The sequence below is a fragment of the Dryobates pubescens genome, chromosome Z (assembly GCF_014839835.1).
Source record: "Dryobates pubescens isolate bDryPub1 chromosome Z, bDryPub1.pri, whole genome shotgun sequence".
Taxonomy (NCBI): domain Eukaryota; kingdom Metazoa; phylum Chordata; class Aves; order Piciformes; family Picidae; genus Dryobates; species Dryobates pubescens.
In genome coordinates this window covers 28822781-28845935 of record NC_071657.1, presented here as the reverse complement: position 1 = coordinate 28845935, position 23155 = coordinate 28822781, and the positions used below count along the sequence as shown (strand labels likewise).

The 23155-nt window shown below is 41.5% G+C and overlaps 1 protein-coding gene across 1 annotated transcript in view; it reads left to right on the top strand.

Annotated features, from left to right (window-relative positions):
• FANCC (FA complementation group C) overlaps window positions 1-23155 on the top strand; it is a 66827-nt gene that overhangs the window by 31845 nt on the left and 11827 nt on the right. The window contains exons 6-10 of the mRNA XM_009898891.2: window positions 2386-2550; window positions 5475-5631; window positions 12298-12350; window positions 14192-14291; window positions 22451-22526. Coding sequence (XP_009897193.2) covers window positions 2386-2550; window positions 5475-5631; window positions 12298-12350; window positions 14192-14291; window positions 22451-22526 — 551 coding nt within the window. The remainder of the gene's footprint in view (window positions 1-2385; window positions 2551-5474; window positions 5632-12297; window positions 12351-14191; window positions 14292-22450; window positions 22527-23155) is intronic.

Genomic DNA, 23155 nt, shown 5'->3' with positions numbered 1-23155 from the left:
TTAATACCTATTCAGCACTACATAGCCTGTAAGTTCACAAGAAGGAAGAAGCTGACTGACAGACTTTCCTTATGTCATGAGGCAATAGCTTGGCTATTTTTATTCTTCCCTTCTTGCACTTAGGTCTTTGTGTAAGGTCGAGTATATGAGCTGAATTATTTTAGACCTGATGTGAGCACTGAAATCATGGACACAGTTAATGAGGAGCATCACATGGTTTTGCTTGTCATTTTATAAAGTGTGGTGAAGCAGACTGCTGGGCAGAGAAATACCTGAATTCTACCAGGAGAAAAGTGAAACTTTGAACATAGTTAAATATTTGAGCATAGAGTTTATTATATCACTGTTTATTTAAGCTGCAGAGACAAACATAGTTTGTAGTTCCAGGTGAACATCATCTTATTTTTGCATTCAGTGATGTTTAAAGCACAAAGATGACAATATCTGTGCAAATACATTGTGTACAGTGGAATGTCCTGTGCATTATTCTCCAAGAATGTATTTTGAAGAGTATGAAGTTAGAAGTCACAATAAAGTACTAAAGTTTGTTAATTCTGAAAGGGGACTCAGTTGAAAAATCAGCCTCAGGTGTAGGAACTGTACATGTATATCCCATAAAACACTATTGCACAACAAATACCAGCCCAATAGTATCATTTCTACTTCTGTAGGAACACGTCTACTAATTAAACTGCATCTAAAAGTGTTTCTGTGTAAGAAAGCTTAAACACGTGCTCAAGCACTTAGTCAGAAATTTGAGTCTTTGAGACTGTGTCATGTTGTATTTCTCTCACTGTGGAAAGCACAACAGTAAACTGTGTCCACAGATCATAGGGCTTCTTTCATGGTATATGCCATTACCAATAGTCAGCATTTTTTCCAACTAGCTGTAGCACCTGCAGAGTGAGTTCTTATTCAGAACAGCCCGTAATGTGATTCTCGTCTCAGCTCTTCAGACTGTATTGCTGGCTGCGAAAGAAAATCAGTTTTGGGTTCCTACAAAGAATGCAACCCTTCTAGTGAACAATGTGATTGGGAGAAACTTGCAGCAGCTCTAGGGAAGCCTTTTACAAGGAATCCAGTACTTTCTAATTTGCTGGAATTCAGTATTTTGAAGTTCTTGGTCTTCATAAAAGTCTTCCTGTCCCAACTACATCTAGAAAAATAGGCAGTTTCAAGTGCTAGAAACCATGTACCTTGGGAAACTTCTGATTTCTTTTAGCAAATGTTATCTCTCAAATTGTGGTATCTCTCAATTGTGTTCCAAAGGTTCCATATTTTGTTTATGTTCCAGGTTCCACTGTCTTTAATAATTTCCAAGCAAGTAGTTTTAAGTGAGCAGATCTGGGCCTCTCAGTTTAGGGTAGATGTTGAGATGCTGGAGCGTGTGCAGAGAAGGGCAACAAAGCTGGTGAGGGTTTGGAGCACAAGCCCTATGAAGAGAGGCAGAGGGAGCTGGGGTTGCTTAGCCTGGAGAAGAGGAGGCTCAGGGGAGACCGCCTTGCTGTCTAAAACTACTTGAAGGGAGGTTGTAGCCAGGTGGGGGTTGGTCTCTTCTCCCAGGCAACCAGCACCAGAACAAGAGGACAGTCTCAAGCTGTGCCAGGGGAGATTTAGGCTGGGTGTTAGGAAGAAATTCTTCACAGAAAGAGTGATTGCCCATTGGAATGGTCTGCCCAGGGAGGTGGTGGAGTCACCATCACTAGAAGTGTTTAGGAAGAGACTGGATGAGGCACTCGGTGCCATGGTTTAGTTGATTAGGTGGTGTTGGGTGATAGGTTGGACTTGATGATCTTGAAGGTCTTTTCCAACCTGGTTAATTCTGTATTCTGACCTGACATCAAAGTAAGTGGTTTGTATATTAAAATTCCACAGCATTACATATTCCTTCAACTACAGATCTGTAACCCAAAAATTTTTCCCCTGAGCACTTAAAGGCAGCAGGATTTGTTTTGTTCATATAAACTGGTTTTCTTGCAAGGAGAGAGGTCAAGGAAACAACAGGAGACCTTAAATCACAATAGTGGTCTCTTGTGGGGGTCTAGCAAATCTACATGGGAGCTGTGACTCTGTAGTCTTTCATAGCTGTGCTTCACTGATCTTGTGAAGGATGAAGCATTCCCTGCTGCAAAGGCTAGGATTACTGAGTGAATGCAACTGGCTGCCCTTTGCCAACTGGATTAATATCCCTCAAGTAGCTGGCTTCAAAATTCTTCAGAAAATATGTAATGACATGTCAACAGTAATTCCAATAAATTTTTCTGCAGTTAGGTATTCATCTCTTACATTTAACCTTATGTAATTGATTTAATCTTCCTTTACCTTGTTCATCAAATTGAAGTTTTGACTTTTCTGAAATATGAACTGTATTTATTTTTCCCTCAGAGTTTCAGACAGTCATGTGAATGCTGTGTCCCATTTCTGTCTCCCTCTCATTACTTTGCCTGATCTAACTCCATTGCTGGAAACTCTTCTTTGTTACCATGGAGGTGCATCAAAAGAAATTCTCAGTTCAGAATTTCTGGAGGCTGTGAGTGAGGCCTTTTTAAAGTAAGTAGTCTGTATGATTTTTATGCTCTCTATGGTTTTCATAAAGGTTATTAATTCAGTTAAATGTCTTTTCTCTGGGCTTGTATGCTGAATGCACTGTACATTTTCTGTATTCTGGTAAAATATTTGCCTTGCAGTTGAATAGCAGAGCTCAGGTTGTAGGGCTGCAGCAGAATTTTATATTGCTGACGTACAAATTGTGATATAACAGCTTTAAATGCTGACTAGAACTTTGTCTCACCATGGAGGTTAAAGTGTTCAACAGTTTTTAGGATTTTTGTGAAAGGTATATCATAGAAATGTTATTTACCTTTCCTGTAAGTCTATCAGCATTCCTAACTTGAAATTTTGACAGCCATGTTTAGTTTTCTGTGCCGAAGACAGATACTTTTGTTTGACTGTTTCCGTATTTCTCTTATTTTTCTCTGTGAAATTCTCCTGGATTTCAGCAGATTATTATTAATGCATCTGAAAGGGGCAATTTAAATGAAGCAGTTAAGTGAAGCTGAATCAGCAAGATTTGCTGTGCCAGCGAAGAAAAGACATTGGGGAAAGAACAATCTACCATTGACTGAGAGCTGCTTTATTCAAGCTGTGGCTGTGGGGCTATATTAAAAATGCGCTGGGTGGTGGGTTGTTTTGTTTTGGTTTGTTTTTGTTTTTGTTTTTTTTTTTTTTAATACTAGAAAAGGTCCTTGGTGTTATGCAGTTACCCAGTTATTCCTTTTTAACCAAACTGCTTCCTTCATACTCAAACTCATAATTTCTGAGATGTTTCAGTCAAGATTATATTGTGTCACTGGGAGCTCCAGCAAAAATAAATAATTAATGGAAAACCCCATGACTAATTTGTGCACATATTACTAGAAGCTGAGAAAAACAAGTGAAAAATTAGTGTGAAGTTCTGTAGCAAAAGATGTGTCTCAACAAAGAAAGAGCTGTCTTTCTCTTGTCCATCTTTCATGGTGTCAGACTGGATGTGTTCCACAAGCAGAAACACAGAAACATTCAGACCAAGTTCATAGGTTCACCATGGATGATCTGTATTGGCATCAGTAAGGTGATTGCCAGTCCATCAGCTGCTGCTTGGTCCATTTTTGACACTTCATAATGAGTCTGAATCCTTGAGGTTGTCGTAAAAGGCTCTTCTGAATGAAATAAACATCTCTTTGCTTAGCTTTTGAGTTATTTGTTTCTCACAGTGAGCAAATATAATTCAGTTCATACGGCTTTTGACCGTGTGACTTTTGCAGGGCCCTTGACAAAAGTGTATGGTTTTCCTGAGTGCAGATGCAGGCTTACATGTGCCTTGCATGGCATGTTCCTGGCCTGTCACTGAAGCTCATGTGATCTTTACATGAATGTGCTTGCATTTTGTTTTTTTGCTGCACTTAAATGAATAAATTCTGTGTTCCTTAACTGTCACTGTTTTCTGAACACTTGCTCTGAACATGGGTGAAACCTCTTCAGGAAATAGAATTACTAAATACTGGGACTGGCAGTGCTCCACAGAACACAGCGTTGTCGCAGTGGGACCACTTGAAAGTTCAGTCACAGAAGGCTGATGACTGCAGTTTATTTCCTGTACAGTTTTTAAATCTCAGAGTCGGGAAACATCTATATAAGCATTTTCATTGCATAATATCTATAATATCTACCATGGTATTGTTGTTGTTGTTGTTGTTGTTATTGTTGTTGTTGTTATTGTTGTTGTTGTTATTGTTGTTGTTATTATTATTATTATTATTATTATTATTCACTATTAATATATTAAATTATGTTAATATTATCATTAAATAATATATTAATATAGTAATTAATATATTAAATATATAAACTAATAAAAATATAATATGTAATATATAATATTATATATTTTCTTATTAATAATATTATATAATATTATATTTTGTGTATACAATATATATTGTATCATAATATTGCTATTATATTAATTAATATATATAAAATATATTTTTAATATAATAATAATGGTAATAATAATAAACAACAAAAAACCAAACCCACAAAAAAACCAAACCAAAACAAGAGGATTGCTTGTCATTCTTAATCATTTCTGATGTGCCTGTTTGCTTTAATAGTGCTACTTAATTAAACAGCATTTTGAAACTGGGCATTGCTTTACATTTTAAAAATTCTATGTACTTTGATATATTTCAAGTCTACAGATACACACTTTTAAATTAAGCTCTTACATGTTTTTGAATGCACACGTCAAAAAGAGATCCTAAAGTGATATTAAATCTTTTTTTTCAGTCAGTAGCTGTAGTCCGTATATACCCTCCGGCCAACTCGATTTAAAACCAAGGAACATGTATTTTGTTATGTGCTTTTTTTGCCTTAGCCTTTTAATTTGCAACTATGATGATAGCTGCAAAGATGCTCCAGGATGTTTTCTACTGTGATACCTCTTTTTCTGGGATGGGTGCTGTGGTGTATTTTGATTTGTACTGTTCCTCACAAATTACAGTGTTGTCTCAAAATAAACTCTGCCTTTTATTTCCTACCACATTGTATTTCAGCTGAACTGTGTCTGAAGGCTTTATGTGAAGAGGTAATTAATTACCTTCTCAACCACTTACCTTTTAAGAGACCCTGGCCAGTCTAGTGGGCTGAAGACTTAATACCTCTGCATTTGGGGTGTTGGTTTTGTTGTTGGTTGGGTTTTGTTTTTTGGTTGTGGTGTTTTTCTCCCCTCTTTGAACAGACAGGAAATGTTTTGCTTCAGCCATCCAGGACCTTCCTGGGTTTTAAAGATGTGTTAAGATGATGGTGATTCCCTGTTATTCTTTCCATTGTTATTTGATATTGAAGAGAGTGCTGTCAACAAGGTACAGTCAAGGAAGAAAATTTGTCTTCTTTCCAGTTTCTCAGGGAAGATAGTATTTTTCTTTCAAAAATAGGAAGAAGATCTCTCTTCCTGCATCAGCTGTCTCCAGCCTCTGGCTTCGTCACTTACCAAGCCTTGAAAAAGCTACATTGTACCTCTTAGACCAGCTGGTTTCCATTCAGTTTGATTCACTAGAAGAAGTGGCTTGTGTCGTGAAAGACTCCTTCCTGGTACGTGCAACATTTAGTACATTTGATACTGCTCTTTTGGGCTTCAGGAGCGACAGAGAGTTTCCACATACATCAGCATAATTGAGGGAAATGTGGCATATAACTAATAGAAAGACAAATCTTGAGTGTTACAAATGCCACTAAATTTTTAGGTTTTACACTGCATTGGTAGGAGAGAAGGAAAGATTTCATCCAATGATGAGGAATGGATGAAGAGATGAGAATTAGACTAATGAGATACCTGAGTTTCTATCTCTGGCTCGAAAAATTATAAACCTTGGCTAGAGAGGATTTGAATCTGCTTTTACTTCAAACTCCGTGCCCTTGGGGATTTAGCAGTTTAAACCATTTACATTCTTTATAGGTTATTTTACAATGGGCTGCTTCATTACTTAGTTTTGTTTGCAAACACAAACAAAATTTTTAATACAAAGCATTTGCTAAGCGGTACTTAAACTGTGTTTCCAAAGGCTGGGATACGCAGTGCATCGAACGTCTTTCTTAGGAGAAAAAGTGGCACCGTACTGTTTCAAAATAACGAGCTGGTTTGGAACACTAAATATAAATTTGTTAATTACAGTGTGAAATAGCATGTGTGCTATGCAATTGACTACATATTTCTAAGATGGATAGAACTAAAAAATGTCACGTGATATTTTCAGCCTATGAAACAGCTTAAGCAGTATGTTTTCTAGATAGGAAAAGAATGTTCCTTTAAATTTTCTTCCTTTTTAACAGACTCCACAAGTTTCTGGTTTAGTAAGCCTTTGGTATCAAGAACAACTCATATGTCTTCTGGAGATCTACCTATTCCAGAAGACAAAGCTATGTATAAGACCTGTGCCAAGTTTTCCTGTGTCAGATACACTGTGAATCGAACACAGTAGATGGTACCACACGTGGCTGAAGAAAAAAATGCCTGGATTATAGAATATAATAGAACAGAATAAACCAGGTTGGAAGAGACCTTCAAGATCACCATGTCCATCCTATTAACCAATCCAACCCACCTAAACAACTAAACCATGTAACCAAGCACCCCATCAAGTCTCCTCCTGAACACCTCCAATGATGGTGACTGCACCACCTCCCTGGGCAGCCCATTCCAATGGGCAATCACTCTCTCTGTATAGAACTTCTTCCTAACATCCAGCCTAAACCTCCCCTGGCGCAGCCTGAGACTGTGTCCTCTTGTTCTGGTGTTGGCTGCCTGGGAGAAGAGACCAACACCCGCCTGTCTACAGCCTCCCTTCAGGTAGTTGTAGAGAGCAATAAGGTCACCCCTGAGCCTCCTCTTCTCCAGGCTAAGCAACCCCAGCTCCCTCAGTCTCTCCTCATAGGCTTTGTGTTCCAAACCCCTCACCAACTTTGTTGCCTTTCTCTGGATATGTTCCAGCAAGTCAACATCCTTCCTAAACTGAGGGGCCTAGAACTGGACCCATTACTCAAGGTGTGGCCTAACCGGTGCAGTGTTCAGGGGCAGAATGACCTCCCTGCTCCTGCTGGTCATACTGTTCCTGATGCAGACCACGTATGTATAAAGAAGTCAAATTTTTGTTTTGATGAATGATTTATTATTGCAGTAATTTTAGGCTATGCCTTTAAAATTTTGTTACAGATTTCAAGCAGAAAATTAGAAAAATGTAAATAAATCACTATTGGGTGTGAAAAGGAAAACCAAAGATAATTCTAAACAACTTCATTGGAGAAATATCTGCTATAAGATATGATGTACCAAAACAATCTTTCCTCTTCTGAGCTTTTCTCTACTCACTTTGTGCTCTGAAGGGATACTAATCTGCTTCAGCTTGACTTTGGCTGCATTGTTTTGGTGAAGTCTAACAACTACTTTTTCCTCTGCTCCTTTCTCCCTTTTGGATGGGGACTCGGTGGGGAAGAGAGACAGCTTCCCATGTCTTCTTGACCAGGGGGGTTCTTGTGTTGTTTGTTAATTGTAAGTAATGTAAATACTGTATATTTTGTACACATTCATTGCATTCCATTGTAGAGTGTAGCTTTGCCTGTAAATACAGCTTTCATTTGCTTCCAACGGAGCTGGTCTGGCAAAGTTAATGGTGGTGGTGGGGAAATCTCAACCCACCAGATTTGTTAACAATGTTCATGTTTGCCTTGTTTTCACATCCTGATCCCTGAAAAGAACAGAACATTACTGTGCTAGCACACGTAGGTTGTCCTTGTTCGCCTCTGCTCCAAAGACTTTATGATTTCAAAATGAGATACTGGCAAAATGGAAGGAGCAGTGCAGCAGCTGGTTTAGAGAGAACATCCTGTGGAGAAGGAATGGAATGAATGGCAAGAAGAGAGCAGCTGGAAGATGAATGTTGCTGATTGATAGGCGTTGATAAAAGGGAGGGTGCATACATGGGAAATGGCATGCTAATTAAAACCAACACGAAGAGAAGCTTTAGAGAGGCAATATAGAAGGAAAATATTTGATCCAGAAATTGTGTTCTAAAATACTTCATGTTTTGTATAACTTGTACTATGAAGATACTCAAGTGAACACTAGATTAATTTAGCTTTCCTGAAAAGGTTCTACTCTGCCCTGGTGAGGCTGCATCTGGAATATTGTGTCCAGTTCTGGGCTCCTTAGTTCAAGAAGGACAGGGAACTGCTTGAAAGAGCCCAGCACAGAGCCACAAAAATGATTAAGGGAGTGGAACATCTACCTTATGAGGAGAGACTGAGGGAGCTGGGTCTCTTTAGCTTGGAAAAGAGGAGACTGAGGGGTGACCTCATTAAGGTATGTAGATATGTAAAGTGTGAGTACCAAGAGGATGGGGTCAGGCTCTTGCTGGTGGTGCCCAGTGAGAGGACAAGGGGCAGTGGGTGGAAGTTGAGAAAAATGAGAAGTTGGAAAATGAGAAGCTTTTTATTCCGTGTAATTCATTCTAGCTAAGTCCTTATTAGCTCCTACAGTACTGCCTGTCTTTAAAACCTGTGTTTTGAAGTACTGCACACCAATTTATTCATAGTGTTGATGAGTTCAGGAGCTTTTTAAACCTCTATAAAAAGATGGTTTTGCTTTCAAAATAAGTGCATGCTTCAAAACAAAAATGCGTCTGTCACTTGGCATGAGAAAATACTAAGTGGCATTTTAAATTAATACATATAAAGCTCAGGAATACCATTGAATACACTGTTTGGAAATACATTTGAAATGCAGCATGTGCAGCTGTACCACAGTATCACATTATCACCAAGGTTGGAAGAGACCTCAAAGATCGAGTCCAACCTGTCACCACAGACCTCATGACTAGACCATGGCACCAAGTGCCACGTCCAATCTCCCCTTGAACACCTCCAGGGACGGTGACTCCACCACCTCCCTGGGCAGCCCATTCCAATGACGAACGACTCACTCAGTGAAGAACTTTCTCCTCACTTCGAGTCTAAACCTCCCCTGGCGCAGCTTGAGACTGTGTCCCCTTGTTCTGGTGCTGGTTGCTTGGGAGAAGAAACCAACCCCTTCCTGGCTACAACCACCTTTCAGGTAGTTGTAGAGGGCAATGAGGGCACCCCTGATCCTTGTCTGTAGAAGCATTGTGTCAGATTGCATGAGTCTGGAAGTCAAATGAACTGGCATTTGTGGCTTTAATTGCAAATTGGCTGCTGTCTGATACTGGGCACAATTTGTTTCCCTGCGTCTACTCTTACTTGCACTTGGTACAGTGAGTTCTATCATATGAATCATATGAATCTATTCCTCTTTGTGCCATTTACTTGCTTCCTTTATTTTTCTTAGTTCTTTATTCAATTCCAGCATTGTATTACATTAGTTGTTTATGATTCTTCTTTCTGACAATACAAAGTAGTGTAGTTCTGTAGAACTTGGTGTATGTAATACTTTTATGTTGCAGTACATTTTTCCTGCTTCCTTTCAAAAATACTAATGTGTTTGTAGGGTGGGTGGTCAGTGGGTCTTTCTGAAGGGAGAGACATTCATAATCATAATACCACAGATGCAGCTCTAATTCCCTGTGTTTGGATCTTCATGATTTAGTGTGGGATGTGCTGTTTGTATTGTGCCTGTTTTGAAAGTTGTGCAACAAGCTCATGGCAGAGGCTCATGGTTTGTTGGGTTTTCTGAACTTTCTGTGGAAAATATTGCACAGTCACAGACAAGATTTTAAAAGTTTAAACCACCTTTTTATTTTGGGGGGGGGGGGGGGGGGGGGGGGGGGGGGAAGAAAAAAAAAAAAAAGAGATAATGTTAACAGCCTAAAAACTTTAAGAATCCCTCCTGAAACTGTGATACACCCTCCCAAACTCTGGAATTGCTACCAGTTTCAGCATATTTGTGCTACCTGCTCTAATCCTGCTACATGACAGGAACATCTTCAAATTGCCTTGGAGACTTAAGGACTAGGTTAGCATTCTCACTTTGAGTGCTTGCAAATTAATTCCATGCAGTTCAGTGATGAGAATTTTGTGGAATTAGGTAATGTTTGGGTTCTTTCATTTTCCCTATTGAATGCTAGTTATGAAATTCAATAATGTAGCTTAAATAGAGCTTTTCGCTGTGATTGCTTGTATTGAGTAGAGTTGCAAAATGCTGCTATGTGGCAGAAAAGGATGGAGAGTTTTTCATTATTGTATGCAGCACATTTGTTTTGATCTTGTTCAAAACCACCATGATTTAATCTTGGTGTGTGTGGCAATGTTCTGATAGTCCCTTTCTAGTTTATATGCAGCTTGTCTTAAACAACAGTGGGTCTTTAGATCATCATGGAAGTATGCGTGCAAAGGTAGCTGGAGTGTCTGAAAACAGTGGTGAAATGGCCAAATTCAACCATTTAGCCTGCAGGACTGGAACTTGCTACTGTTTTCACAGAACTGCGGAATGGATGGGGTTTAAAGGTACCTTTGGAGATCGTCTAGCACGAGCTTTCCCTTTAAAAAAAAGAGAAAGAGAGAGAGTACGTGTCTCTTTTTTGTCCTTGCCAGCCAGGGTTTTTTTTCTGCCTCCAGAAGTCGAAGTTTGGAGAGCAATCTTGCAACAAGCTGCATGCAGTTCTCCGTGTGTCCAAACAACCGGTTGTAAATACTCGCGAACACCAGATGGCGCACGCTCAGCATGGCAGCGTAGCTATAGCGGTGCGACAGGCGGGTGAGGTGCCGCCCGGTGCTGCCATATGGCAGAGGACTGTAGGAAACAAGGAGCTTTTCTGGGCTGTGTTAAAGGTTGTCTGTTTTCTGAGATTATCATACAGGGACCGTATAAAGTTCTCATTTTGCCACTGCAAAATGAAAAAGAAAAATGTTTTTCCTTGTTACTTTTTAAATTGAAACATATGCACACAAGTCCTCTATGGAATAGTGCATAAGGCACTTAAAGCTGTTACAATAAATTTTCTTTACAAATGCCACTCTTCCCATGCATCCTTAGGTTTATAAATTGCATTTTATGAAACATGCATTGTTGTAGATTGTGCAGTCTTCTGATGCTTTATTTCAGAAACACAAAGCTTGAATTTGTTTTAACTTAGGCAAATATCTTAAGAATATAGGATTAGAAAGGAGTGTGTTTTCTAGTGCATGTTTAATGTAACAACTTCCTTAAGACAGCATTTTGTGTTGTAGCATGATAAAAAGCTTCCCTAGTTGAATAAAAAAATACATATTTTGATGCACTGAGATATTTAGCTTGTATTGGCAACTCTGTAATTCACAGAAGATGACAATACTGCCAGAAATGTCTTGTGCAGTAGTATTAAGACAAAGGCAATAAACCAAAATCAGTTTCTGGAATTCAGTTTTGAAGATGTAGCAAGAATCTCAAGGCACATCCAAAGGGGATTGTCTGTAAAGAGGAGAGAAAAGCTGTTTGTAAATCTGCTCCCTGACCCTTAACTGCTAGCAAGTGCATGCAACAGCCTCTTTCTATCTGCCACCTTCAATATTTTTAGTGGTAGTTGCCATAAACATTTTAGGATCTCAAGTATTTGCATTTATCAGCTGTTAGTCTGCTTGTTGTCACTATGAATATCCAACCATGACTTTGACTTAGTGTAGTAGTTTGGGCTGGGTGCCCTCGGCTGTGTTCATATGAGGGACGCTTCCTGTGTCCTGAAGGAATCCAGCCCAGTAGGTGGACACAGGAAGACAGGTATTTCATCCCATAATACCCTGCTCCCCTATAAGATCTCAGTGGGGGTCCTAGCACTTCCTCTTTTCTTCCCTTGCCACCCCCCGGTAACTGGGGGGAGATGTCTCCTGTCCTTTTGGGCCTAGCTTAGGCCCAAGGCTGGGGGGATGGGCAGTCTCAGATCTGGACAGCTGATGGGGGGGGGGGATGGGAAGAAAGAGCCCTGGGGGGTCTTGGGTGTACCCTCAGGTGGGGATGGGATATTTCCAGGTCTGCTTTGGGACCTCTTTTGTCACTGCTTCTGGCTCTCTGTAAACATTCATCACTTTCCATTTAAACTTTCCACCACTTTTGCAATCTGTTTGTCTGAGTCTAATTTTTTGCCTGTGGTGGGGAGGGGATCGGCCTTAACCCATCACACTTAGATACTTTGAAGAAACCAAGGATGAGAATATCTGAATTGTTGCAATGTAACAGCATCCATCAGTTAAGATTATACAATGGCAGTTGTTTGTTTATTATTAATGACTAATTCTCTTTAATTTGTTTATCAACAGCCACAAGCAGCAATCCATCCTGCCATTTTCAGAATTGTGAATGAAATTTTCAAGTAAGTTTTGAAATGGCAGCGAGAAATATTTCAAAAGATCAGTTTAAACATTGGAGGAATATGATAACCTGGGATATAATAAAATGTCATTATGTCTTTTTCTTTACACATGTGCCTTAGCATCTCTTTCTCTGTCATACACTGCCAATAACGAAAAGTGTTAAAACACTTAGGAACTTTATATTAAAGTTACATTATAATGTAACTTTAATGTATAATGTAACATTATAATGTAACTTTGATACAGTTGGGTAAGCTTGTATTTTTAACCCTAAAAAATCAGAATTTATTTTGTACTTTAGTAGAGATTTGTGGTTGAAATGTGATTTTGAGGTGAAAATGATAAATGTTGAAATTGCTTGGCCTGTGCTAGGATGAAAATGGAATTTAGCTGAAATATGTGAGTTTACTTTCTAGCCTCTTTTACATTAATGTGGATTGGTCTACAGGATTTAGATCAGATTTACTCTTAATGGCATTAAGCTATTCATCCGCCTTTTGGTTTTGAGTTTGGTTTCGAAGCAATATGTATTGTTTACCACAGGGGGGCTTCCAGTCCTTTACACCATTTTCAGTGGCTCTTTGTCTTTGCTTCACTTGGCTTATTATTTTATCATTCTGTTTAGGCTCCTGCCAGGGTTATCAGTGTTACAGTTTTGAATCAACAGTACTGCATTTAGTGACTGATGTACACCTAGAATGTTTTGCGTTCCTGTGTACTGTTTCTTGTGTTTGTGTTAGTGATTATATTAGCCTGTAGTTTTGTGAAATTTCTCTGTTACAGTAATGTGCAAGCTGTTACTGGCTTTTAGATTACTGGAGAACAAAAGAGTACTCTGATAAAAATATTACATCTCAGTGGCAGCTTTCCTGTCAACATTTTTTTCTCCTTGCTCCTATATGTCTTTCAAAAAAGAGAATGAAAATTACACTTTGCAGTGCATTCTGCATCATTTGCTCTAGGTTACATTACACCCTATGGAAGGCCAGTTAAAGCATTCCCCTTGCTGAACCTTCAGAGTGGGTGTCATGATTTCATTATTGAAAGCACATTGAAATGCATTGGTCCCAATTAAATCTGTAGCCATTACTGATCTAAAGTGTATCATTGGTATACACTCTGTTTCTACTGCTGATCCATTGCCTCATGATCACTAAAGTGTCACAGTGATTCAACAGCAGCTGCGTAATTTAAGTTCAACTTCTGTGTGTGGATTTTTTAATATGTAACTTCTGCATGTCATCAACAACGTCTGTTTTGTTTGTTTCCCTGGTGCCAGCAGAAATGTTGTGTTTTAACCATTTAAGTCAAGATTTAATTTCCTGCCCCTCCCCGCCCCCCGGCACCATATCCCAGGAGATTCTGTTAGATTGTACTTTCTCTCTAGTTTGAGACAGCCTGTGGAATGCACTGCCACCAAGCACTAAAGTATGCTTTTCTGTAGGCATGGGAATAGTTGCTCTGCACACAGTAAGCCTGTTCAGATGCCAGTTTTTTCCTAATAAAATTGTGGTAGTTCTCTTTCTTAATTTTACACTTTTTTCCTCCTATTGGTAGCACAAATTGTTTGTGTCTGCATATATAGTGCATATACTTAATAAATCCAGTTTATTTGTAGGAGTTGCAGACCATTTTTTTTAAAGTAAAAGTGAAACTAAAGGAGTCCACAAAATTAGTAATTCTGTCAGTTTTTGCACTGGCATAATGAGCTCAGACACAGCTTGAGTACACAGCTTGCAAAAAGAAAGGTACTTTTTTGGTTTTCCTCATTTCTATTAACAGGGGTGTGACAAGCAGACTAATAACCTGATCTGTCATAATCTAATTTTTCAATGCTTAGGAATGCACTCCTGGAAGCCGATGGAGCTTTAGAAGTTGTGACCACAATACAGGTGTTTACACAGCTCTTCCTTGAGGCTCTTCAAAATGAAAACAAGCAGGTTAGTAAAGATAAATCTCTTAATGTGTCTTTTCAGTCAGAAGATAAGGAAATTTCACAAGAAAACAACAAATCTGCTCTTAAGAATGGTGACTGAATATAATTAACTAAGTAGTAGCATCTCTCTACAGCTCTGTATACACACCAAATTTCAGTTCAAACATTTTTGTCTGTGAATAAAATTACAGTGTGAAACCAGTACATCAGAGCAATTTAACTGACTTTACCCTGGAGTAATCCTGCAACCTGAACTGTCCCTGTAGGGACAAATCCCCTAGGCACTGAGATTTCTCCCTATATAGTGACCGTGATCATGATCTCTCATCTTTGATCAAAAGAATGGAAGACTAGATGCAATTTTCTTTTGCAGAAGCAGGGTTCCTGATAATAAATAAAATAGAGATGATAACCCTATCCCCATTTGCCCTAAACAATTTAAGTTGTATAACAAATAGTCAGATTCATCTCTTCAGAAGGTAACAGACATAAAATACATACTGATTTCAGTTTCTGGTCTTCATCAATGGCCTCCCAGTGTAAAGCTTTACATTCTCAGCTTAGTGTCTCCTCTTCTGCACAGGTTTTTACATAGGTCTTACTGAACTGAATTAAGTAGAATTCTTTTTTGTATGTGTTAATTTAAATAAGAGAGGCCAGTTAATTTTAATAAGAGAGGTCAGTTACTCAAGGTGTGGCCTGAGCAGTGTTGAGTGCAGGGGCACAATGACTTCCCTGCTCCTGCTGGCCACACCTTAAGTACTGTGTACAGTTCTGGGCCCCTCAGTTTAAGAAGGACATTGAAACACTTGAACGTGTCCAGAGAAGGGCAACAAGGCTGTGGAGAGGCCTTGAGCACAAGCCCTATGAGGAGAGGCTGAGGGAGCTGGGATTGTTTAGCCTGGAGAAGAGAAGGATCAGGGATGACCTCATTGCCCTCTACAACTACCTGAAAGGTGGTTGTAGACAGGAAGGGGTTGGTCTCTTCTCCCAGGCAACCAGCACCAGAACAAGGGGACACAGTCTCAAGCTGCGCCAGGTGAGCTTTAGACTCGAAGTGAGGAAAAAGTTCTTCACTGAGCAAGTCATTTGTCATTGGAATGGGCTGCCCAGGCAGGTGGTGGAGTCACCGTCCCTGCAGGTGTTCAAGGGGAGATTGGACGTGGCACTTGGTGCCATGGTCTAGTCATGAGGTCTGTTGGGACAGGTTGGACTTGATGATCCTTGGGGTCTCTTCCAACCTTAGTTATACTGTGATACTGTGATACTATTCCTACTACAGACCAGGATGCCATTGACCGTCTTGGTCACCTGGGCACACTTCAGGCTCATGTTTAGCCTACTATCAACCAGTACCCCCAGGTCCCTCTCTGCCTGGCTGCTCTCCAGCCACTCTGACCCCAGCCTGTAGCATTGCATGGGGGTTGTTGTGGCCAGTGTGTGGAACCTGGCACTTAGATGTGTTAAATCTCATGCCCTTGGACTGTGCCCATCTGTCCAGCCTGTCAAGGTCCCTCTGCAGAGCCCTCCTGCCCTCTAACAGATCCACACCTGCTCCCAGCTTGGTGTCATCTGCAAATTTACTGACAATGGACTCAATCCCCTTGTCTAGCTCATCAGTAAAGATATTCAACAGGATGGGACCCAACACTGATCCCTAGGAGACACCACTAGTGACTGGCTGCCAGCTGGATGTGGCATCATTCACCACCACTCTCTGGGCTTGGCCCTCCAGCCATTTCCTAACCCAGCACAGAGTGCTGCTGTCCAAGCCAAAAGCTGACAGCTTGTCCAGGAGTTTGCTGTGGGGAACGGTGTCAAAGGCCTTGCTGATGTCCAGGTAGACTACATCCACAGCCTTCCCCACATCTACCAGGTGGGTCACCTGGTCATAGAAGGAGATCAGGTTGGTCAGGCAGGACCTGGCCCTGCTGAATCCAGCGGCACAGGTCTGCAAGGTAGGAGGAGAATAATTCTCTCTTGCAGTGTGGCAGCTGTCAGGAATAGCTGAGCTGTCTTTCCTAATAACTATGTAGACTATTTAGAGTGAAGAAGATTCGCAGACAAAACCTGGAGTATGAATAAACCGTGTTGCAAGGTTTAGTCATGATTTCGTTTCCTCCATTATTCGGGAGACTGAAAAAGATATAAATGGAAGATGGAGTTTAAACCTACCCAGAAAAACAGACTATCTGTATAGTCATTGAGTGTGAGATTTAAGAATGGGAATAGTGAGATCGCTGTTGGGATAATCCTTTCCAGGTTTTGTACAGTAGATTTTCCTCAAGGTAGTAATGGTAGTGAAAGCTATCCCAGGATATTTGGGTAATATTGCTTGCGAAGTTAGGACCTTAAAGTTCATGTTTTTATTTGATGGAAATGATAATTACCTCCAGGATTATTTTCACTTGCTTGTTTCAGAATTGTGACTGACTTTTACCTGGAAATTTGGTTTTAAATAGCTGGTGATCAGATTTATATCCTGTTATACATCATGGTAATTATTGTAACAAGCCAATTCCAAACTCATTCTGTCTCTTGGTACATTGTTTTCACTTTATGATGTCTTTTATAAGGAAACAACAGCTTGAAAGACTGTGCTTTTATTAGGGAACAACTGGGGTTTTGCTTTGTTTAAATACTGTACTGAAAATTGGTTTTCACTTACTTTACAATAATACTTTCATCTGTAATTCATGCTGTGGGTTGTCTTGGCTATTACCAACTGTGCCAAAGACTTCTTTTTCATGGGGATTTTTTTGTGCAAGCCAATTAGCTACATGCATAGTTTAGTATATGGATGTTTAATTTCTAATTCACCTAATTCCACATGACAAGTAGATTTGTAGAGCATTACCATACTAGTGATACATGGACTGTCTGAGCATACTCTATATATTAGTGTGTTGGAATTTCAGTTAACTTGTTTGCAGACCAAAAATTGAGTCAAGAGAGATTGTGTCGTTCCATCTGTCTATAAGATGCATGCATGTAGATTGCCAAAAAAACCCAAAATCCTAAATGCAGTCTTCAGTGGATTTAGAAATTTATTACATTTTAAAGTCTGTATTTCCAGTCTGTGTTTGAAGAGATGATCTGTTTGCTAAATTATTCCTAAAGAAATGCAATAGAAGAGTTCTGAGGTTATTGGTATGGAGACTGAAATGACAGAATCATACAGTGGTTGAGGCTGTAAGGGACCTCTGGAGGTCATCTTACCCAAATCCTCAGCTCAAGCACAGCCACCTAGAACAAGTTACTCTGGACTGCATCCAGTTGTCTTTTGAATATCTCAAAGGACTCATACTCTACAAGCACCCTGAGCGAGCTGTGCCAGTGCTCGGTCACCCTCACAGTACAAAATCCCCACTGAGCCTTCTCTTCTCTAGGCTCTCAACTTTTCCTCATAGAAGAGGTGCTCCAGTCCCTTCATTATACTTGTAGTCCTATGTTGAATTCTCTCATGTCTATGACTCTGTTTTACTAAGGAGTCCAGAAAGTGGACAGACTATCCCAGCGGAGTGGCTGCTCACCACTGCTGGGGAGAGGGGAAGGATCACCTGCTGGCAGTCATTTGCAGCACAGGATACTGTTCACTGCCTTTGTGATAAGGGCATGCTGCTGCCTCATGTTCAACCTGGTGTCCACCAGGACTCCCAGGTCCTTTTCTGCATGTGTTCCAGGTGGTTGACTGCCATCATGCACTGGTGCTTGGGATTGTTCCTTCCCAGGTGCAGAACTTTATACTTTCTCCTTGTTGATGTTCATAAGATTCCTGTCAGCCCCTTTCTGCAGCCTGGCAAGATGGCAGCATGACTCTCTGGCAAACCAGTCAATTCTTTCAGTTTTGTGTCATCAGCAAAGTTACTGACAGTACTCTCAGCTTCATCGTCCAGACTGCTGGCAAAGATGCTACTAAACAAGACTGAACCCATTATTGATCCCTAGGTCAGTGCTAGTTGCAGGACTCCAGTTGGGCTTCATGTCACTGACCACAGAATCACAGACTCACAGAAACATTCAGGCTGGAAAAGACCCTCAGGATCACCAAGTCCAAGCTATAACCCTACTCTGCAACGTTCACCCCTAAACCACATCCCCAAGTACCATACCTAAACAACCTTTAAAAACATCCAGGGTTGGTGACTCAACCACTTCCCTGGGCAGCACATTCCAATGCCTGACCACTCTTCCTGTGAAATGTTTTTCCCTAATGTCCAGACTAAACCTACCCAGTCATAGCTTGAGGCCATTCCTTCTTGTTCTATCGCTAATTACCTGTGAGAAGAGACCAGCACCAACTTCTCCACATCCTTTCAGGTAGTTGTAGAGAGGAATGAGGTCTCCCCTCAGCCTCCTCTTTTCCAAACTAAACAGCCCCAGCTCCCTCAGTCACTCCTCATAAGATTTATTCTCCAGGCCCTTCTCCAGCTTTGTTGCCCTCCTCTGCACTCACTCCACAACCTCCACATCTCTCCTGTATTGAGCTGTCCAAAAGTGGACACACTACTTGAGGTGTGACCTCACCAGAGCTGAGTACCAGGGCACAATCACCTCCCTAATCCTACTGGACACAGCAGTTTTGATGCAAGCCAAGATGCCACTGGCTTTCTTAGACACCTGGGCACATTGCTTGCTTCTGTTCAGTTGCTTGTTGATTAGAACCCCCAGTTCCCTTTCTGCCAGGCAGCTCCCCAGCCACACTTCCCCAAGCCTGTAGCATTGCTTGGGGTTGTTGTGACCCAGCTGCAGGACTTGGCCCCAACACTGAGCCCTGAGGAACACCACTTGTGACTGGCCACCAGCTGGATTTAACTCCCATGACCACCACCACTCTTTGGGCCTGTTCACCCAGCCAGTGCTTTACCCAGCAGAGTGCATACTCATCCAAGCCTTTTTGGAAGTCTAGGTAGACGGTATCTACAGCCTTTCCCTCATCCAACAGCCAAGTCATCCTGTCATAGAAGGGGATCAGGTTGGTCAGCAGGACCTGCCCTTCATAAACCCGTGCTGACTTGGCCTCATCCCTAGTTGTTCTCTGTGTGGTGTGTAATGGTGCTTGAGATGACCTGCTCCCTGACCATCCCCGGTACCAAGTCAGACTGACAGGTCTATGGTTTTCCATACCCTCCTTTCTTCCTTTCTTCTAGATAGGTGTTACATTTGCTACCTTCCAGCCCACTGGGACCTCCCCAGTTAGCCAGGATTTCATGTGAATAATGGATAGGAGCTTGGAGAGCACATCTGCCAACTCCCTCAGCACCCTTGTGTGTAGCCCATCCGGTCCCATAGATTTGTGTGCACGTCTAAGTGGTGTAGCAGATCACTGACCATTTCCTCATTTATTGTGATGACCTCATTCTGATTCCCCTCCCTGACTCCTAGTTCATGAGGCTAGGTGTCTAAGAAACTGTTGGATCCACTGCTAAAGACCAAAGCAAAGTAGGCATTGAGCACCTCAGCCTTCTCATCCTTAGTCACTGTGTTTCCCTCTGCATCCAACAAAGGATGGAGCTTGGAGCTTTTCTCCCAGTCCTCCTTTTGTTTTTAATGAATTTATAAAAACATTTTGTATTATCCTTAATGGCTGTAGCTAGGTTGAGCTCTAGCTGTGCTTTGGTGCTCCTAATTTTCTTCCTGCATAGCTTTACTACATCTTTATAGTCCTGATGAGAGACCCATCCCCTCTTCCAAAGGCCATAGACTTTCCTTCTGTTCTTGAGGTCCAGCCAAAGGTCAGCCAAACCAGATGCCTTCCCAACAACTCATTTTTTTTTGCACACAGGGACCACCTGCTCCTGAGCCTTTAAGACTTTCCTCTTGAAGTATGCCCGGCCTTCCTGGACTCCTATATCCTTCAGGGTGGCCTCCCAAGGGATTTTATCAGTCTCCTCAACAGGCCAAAGTTTGCCCTATGGAAGTTCAAGGTGGCAGTTTTACTAACCCCTCTCCTTGTTTCCCCAAGGATAGAGAACTCAGTCATGTCATGATCACTGACCCCTAGACAGTCTCCAACCTTTACTTCCTGCACAAGTTCTTCCCTGTTCACGAGAAGCAGATCCAGAAGGACACCTTCCCTGGTTGGGCCCCCTCACCAGTTGTGTCAGAAACACACAGAGGAACCTCCAGGACTCTTCTCTCTCTGCTGTATTATATTCCCAGCAGATATCTGGGAAGTTGAAGTCTCCCACAAGAACAAGGTGTAGTGATTGTGAAACCTCTCTCAACTGCCTATAAAAAATTTCACCTACCTCTTTATCCTGGTTGGGTGGTCTATAACAGATTCCCACCACAGTAACACTCTTGCTGGCCTTACTCCTTGTTCTTACCCATAGGGACTCAACCGTATCATCACCTTCATTAATTTTGCATGGTTTCATATATTTGCCTAACACAGAGGGCCACTCCACCACCTCTTCTTCCTTGCCTATCCCTTCTGAAAAGTTGGTACCCATCAATTGCAGCACTCCTGTTGTGGAAGTCATCCCACCAGGTTTCTGTGATGGCTGCTGTATCATATCTTCCCTGCAGGACAATGGCCTCCAGCTCCTCCTGTTTCTTGCCCATGCTGCTGCATGCATTGGTGTATAAACATTTCATGGAGGGAGTTGAGTACAGTTTTCAACCTAGAGGTGGAGTAGACCTTCTGGTTATCTAAGATGCCAACACACTGCTCCACAAGTGTACTTGTTCTCAGTGGCAAGGCCAGTTACATCCCCATACCTCTTTAAAACTAGTTTAAAGCCTTGTCAATGAGCCCAGCCAACTCAAGTGCAAGGATTCTTGTCCCCTTATGGGACAGATGAACTCTGTCTCCAGTAGACCCAGTGCCAAGGAAACTTCCCCATGGTCAAAACCTCCAAAGTTCTGTTGGTGGCACCAACCTGTAAGCCATGTGTTAATCACATGGATTTTTCTCTTTCCTTCAATACTGTCACTTCCTGTCACTAGAGGCACTGAGAACACCACTTGTGCTCCTGAGCCCTCAAGTAATCTCCCCAAAGCCCTGAAGTCTTTTTTAATTGCTTTTGTACTCCTGTCCATTGCCTCATCACTCCCAATCTGCATAACCAGCAGTGGGTAACAGTCTGATGGCCACACCAGATCAGGAAGTCACTTAGAAATGTCCCTAACCTGTGCCCTATGCAGGCAGCAGACCTCACCGTGGGATGGATCTGCCTGCAGACTGGGTCCTCAGTTCCCCTGAGAAGGGAATCCCCTGCTACTGTCACCTTTCTTTTTCTCTTGTTTGCACTAGTCCTAAGTTGTGGGACTGGCTGACAAGTCCTGTGTGGCTCAGTGCATGGACAATCAGCTCCATACCTGCTGTGTGTGTGCACCTGGGAAGACTGAGGGTATTGGCTGGGAGCTCACCTGCCTCTCCTGCCTCGCTGGAGAGGAACTTGCATCCATTGCTCCCCACCTCTTAGGTTTCTTCCTATTTCCAGGTGACAAGAGGGCATGGGATTCCCTGCTTCTCATGCCACCCACACCTGCTGACCCTCCACTAGGAATGGTATGGTCATCACAATGACCATTCAAACAGTTTTCATTCCACCTCAAAAGGAATTCATACTCCACTTGCATATGCATGCTGCACAGTAGATGTGCTTGTAGTAGGTGTCTGCAGAAAACAAAGATTGAAGGTGTTCTGCTGCTAGTCTCAGCTACACAAAGGAGCAATGTTTGTAGTATACAAATTGCTTGTACCCAGGTAAAGAGAGGTCAAGTCTGTTACCTTGTGCTGAATCAGATCCCAAGCATTTTAGGCTTGTTTTAGGCAATAACATCTCTATATCAGGCCCTCAGATATTGTAGATGTTCTTAGTTTAATACAATCTGTGAACATGTTTACACTGGAAAATTAAACTAATTAGTGTCTCTTAGCTTCTGCATATTGAGACAAAAGACTTTAGGGATTACAGGGAAAAAGCCTAAGAATATTAAGATGTAATTTTCTTCATCCTCTGAATCTTTTTTTAATGTATGCATTGTAGAATTCCATTTCTTTGTGCAAAGTCCTCCAATTAAGTGTAGAATTACTTTACTGTTCCCTTGCTTCAGTCTGTATTATTAATTGCTACCTTAGATGAGATTATTTGCTATGGGTTTGTTTTGAAAATGGACTGGAAAGCTCTCAAAATAATAATTTTTTTGTCCTAGCATAAATTTCCACTGAAGGCCTATTTCCCTTACCATCACCAGCCTCTTGTAACAGCTTTATTCAAACGTCCTCTCGGTAAGTTCCGTCATTAAATATTTGTGGCATAAGCCATCCTGCGTGGTCTGTGTATGCCTTAAAAGAACTTTAAAAGGAATAAAGACAGAATTTCCCCATTTCCTAAACAGTTAGCAATTTTAATAGTATTTTAGTGCATTGTTTTGAAGGAATGTCTCACTCTTATGTAACAATAATCACAGAATCACCAAGGTTGGAAGAGACCTCAAAGATCTTCGAGTCCAACCTGTCACCACAGACCTCATGGCTAAACCATGGCACCAAGTGCCACATCCAGTCCCCTCTTGAACACCTTCAGGGATGGTGACTCCACCACTGCACTGGGCAGCACATTCCAATGATGAACGACTCTCTCAGTGAAGAACTTGCTCCTCACCTCGAGCCTAAACTTCCCCATGGCGCAGCTTGAGACTGTGTCCTCTTGTTCTGGTGCTGGTTGCTTGAGAGAAGAGACCAACCCCTCCTGGCTACAATCACCCTTCAGGTAGTTGTAGACAGCAAGAAGGTCTAAACAATCCCAGCTCCCTCAACCTCTCCTCACAGGGCTTGTGCTCAAGGCTCTCACCAGCCTCGTTGCCCTTCTCAGGACACATTCAAGTGCCTCAATGTCCTTCCTAAACTGAGGGGCC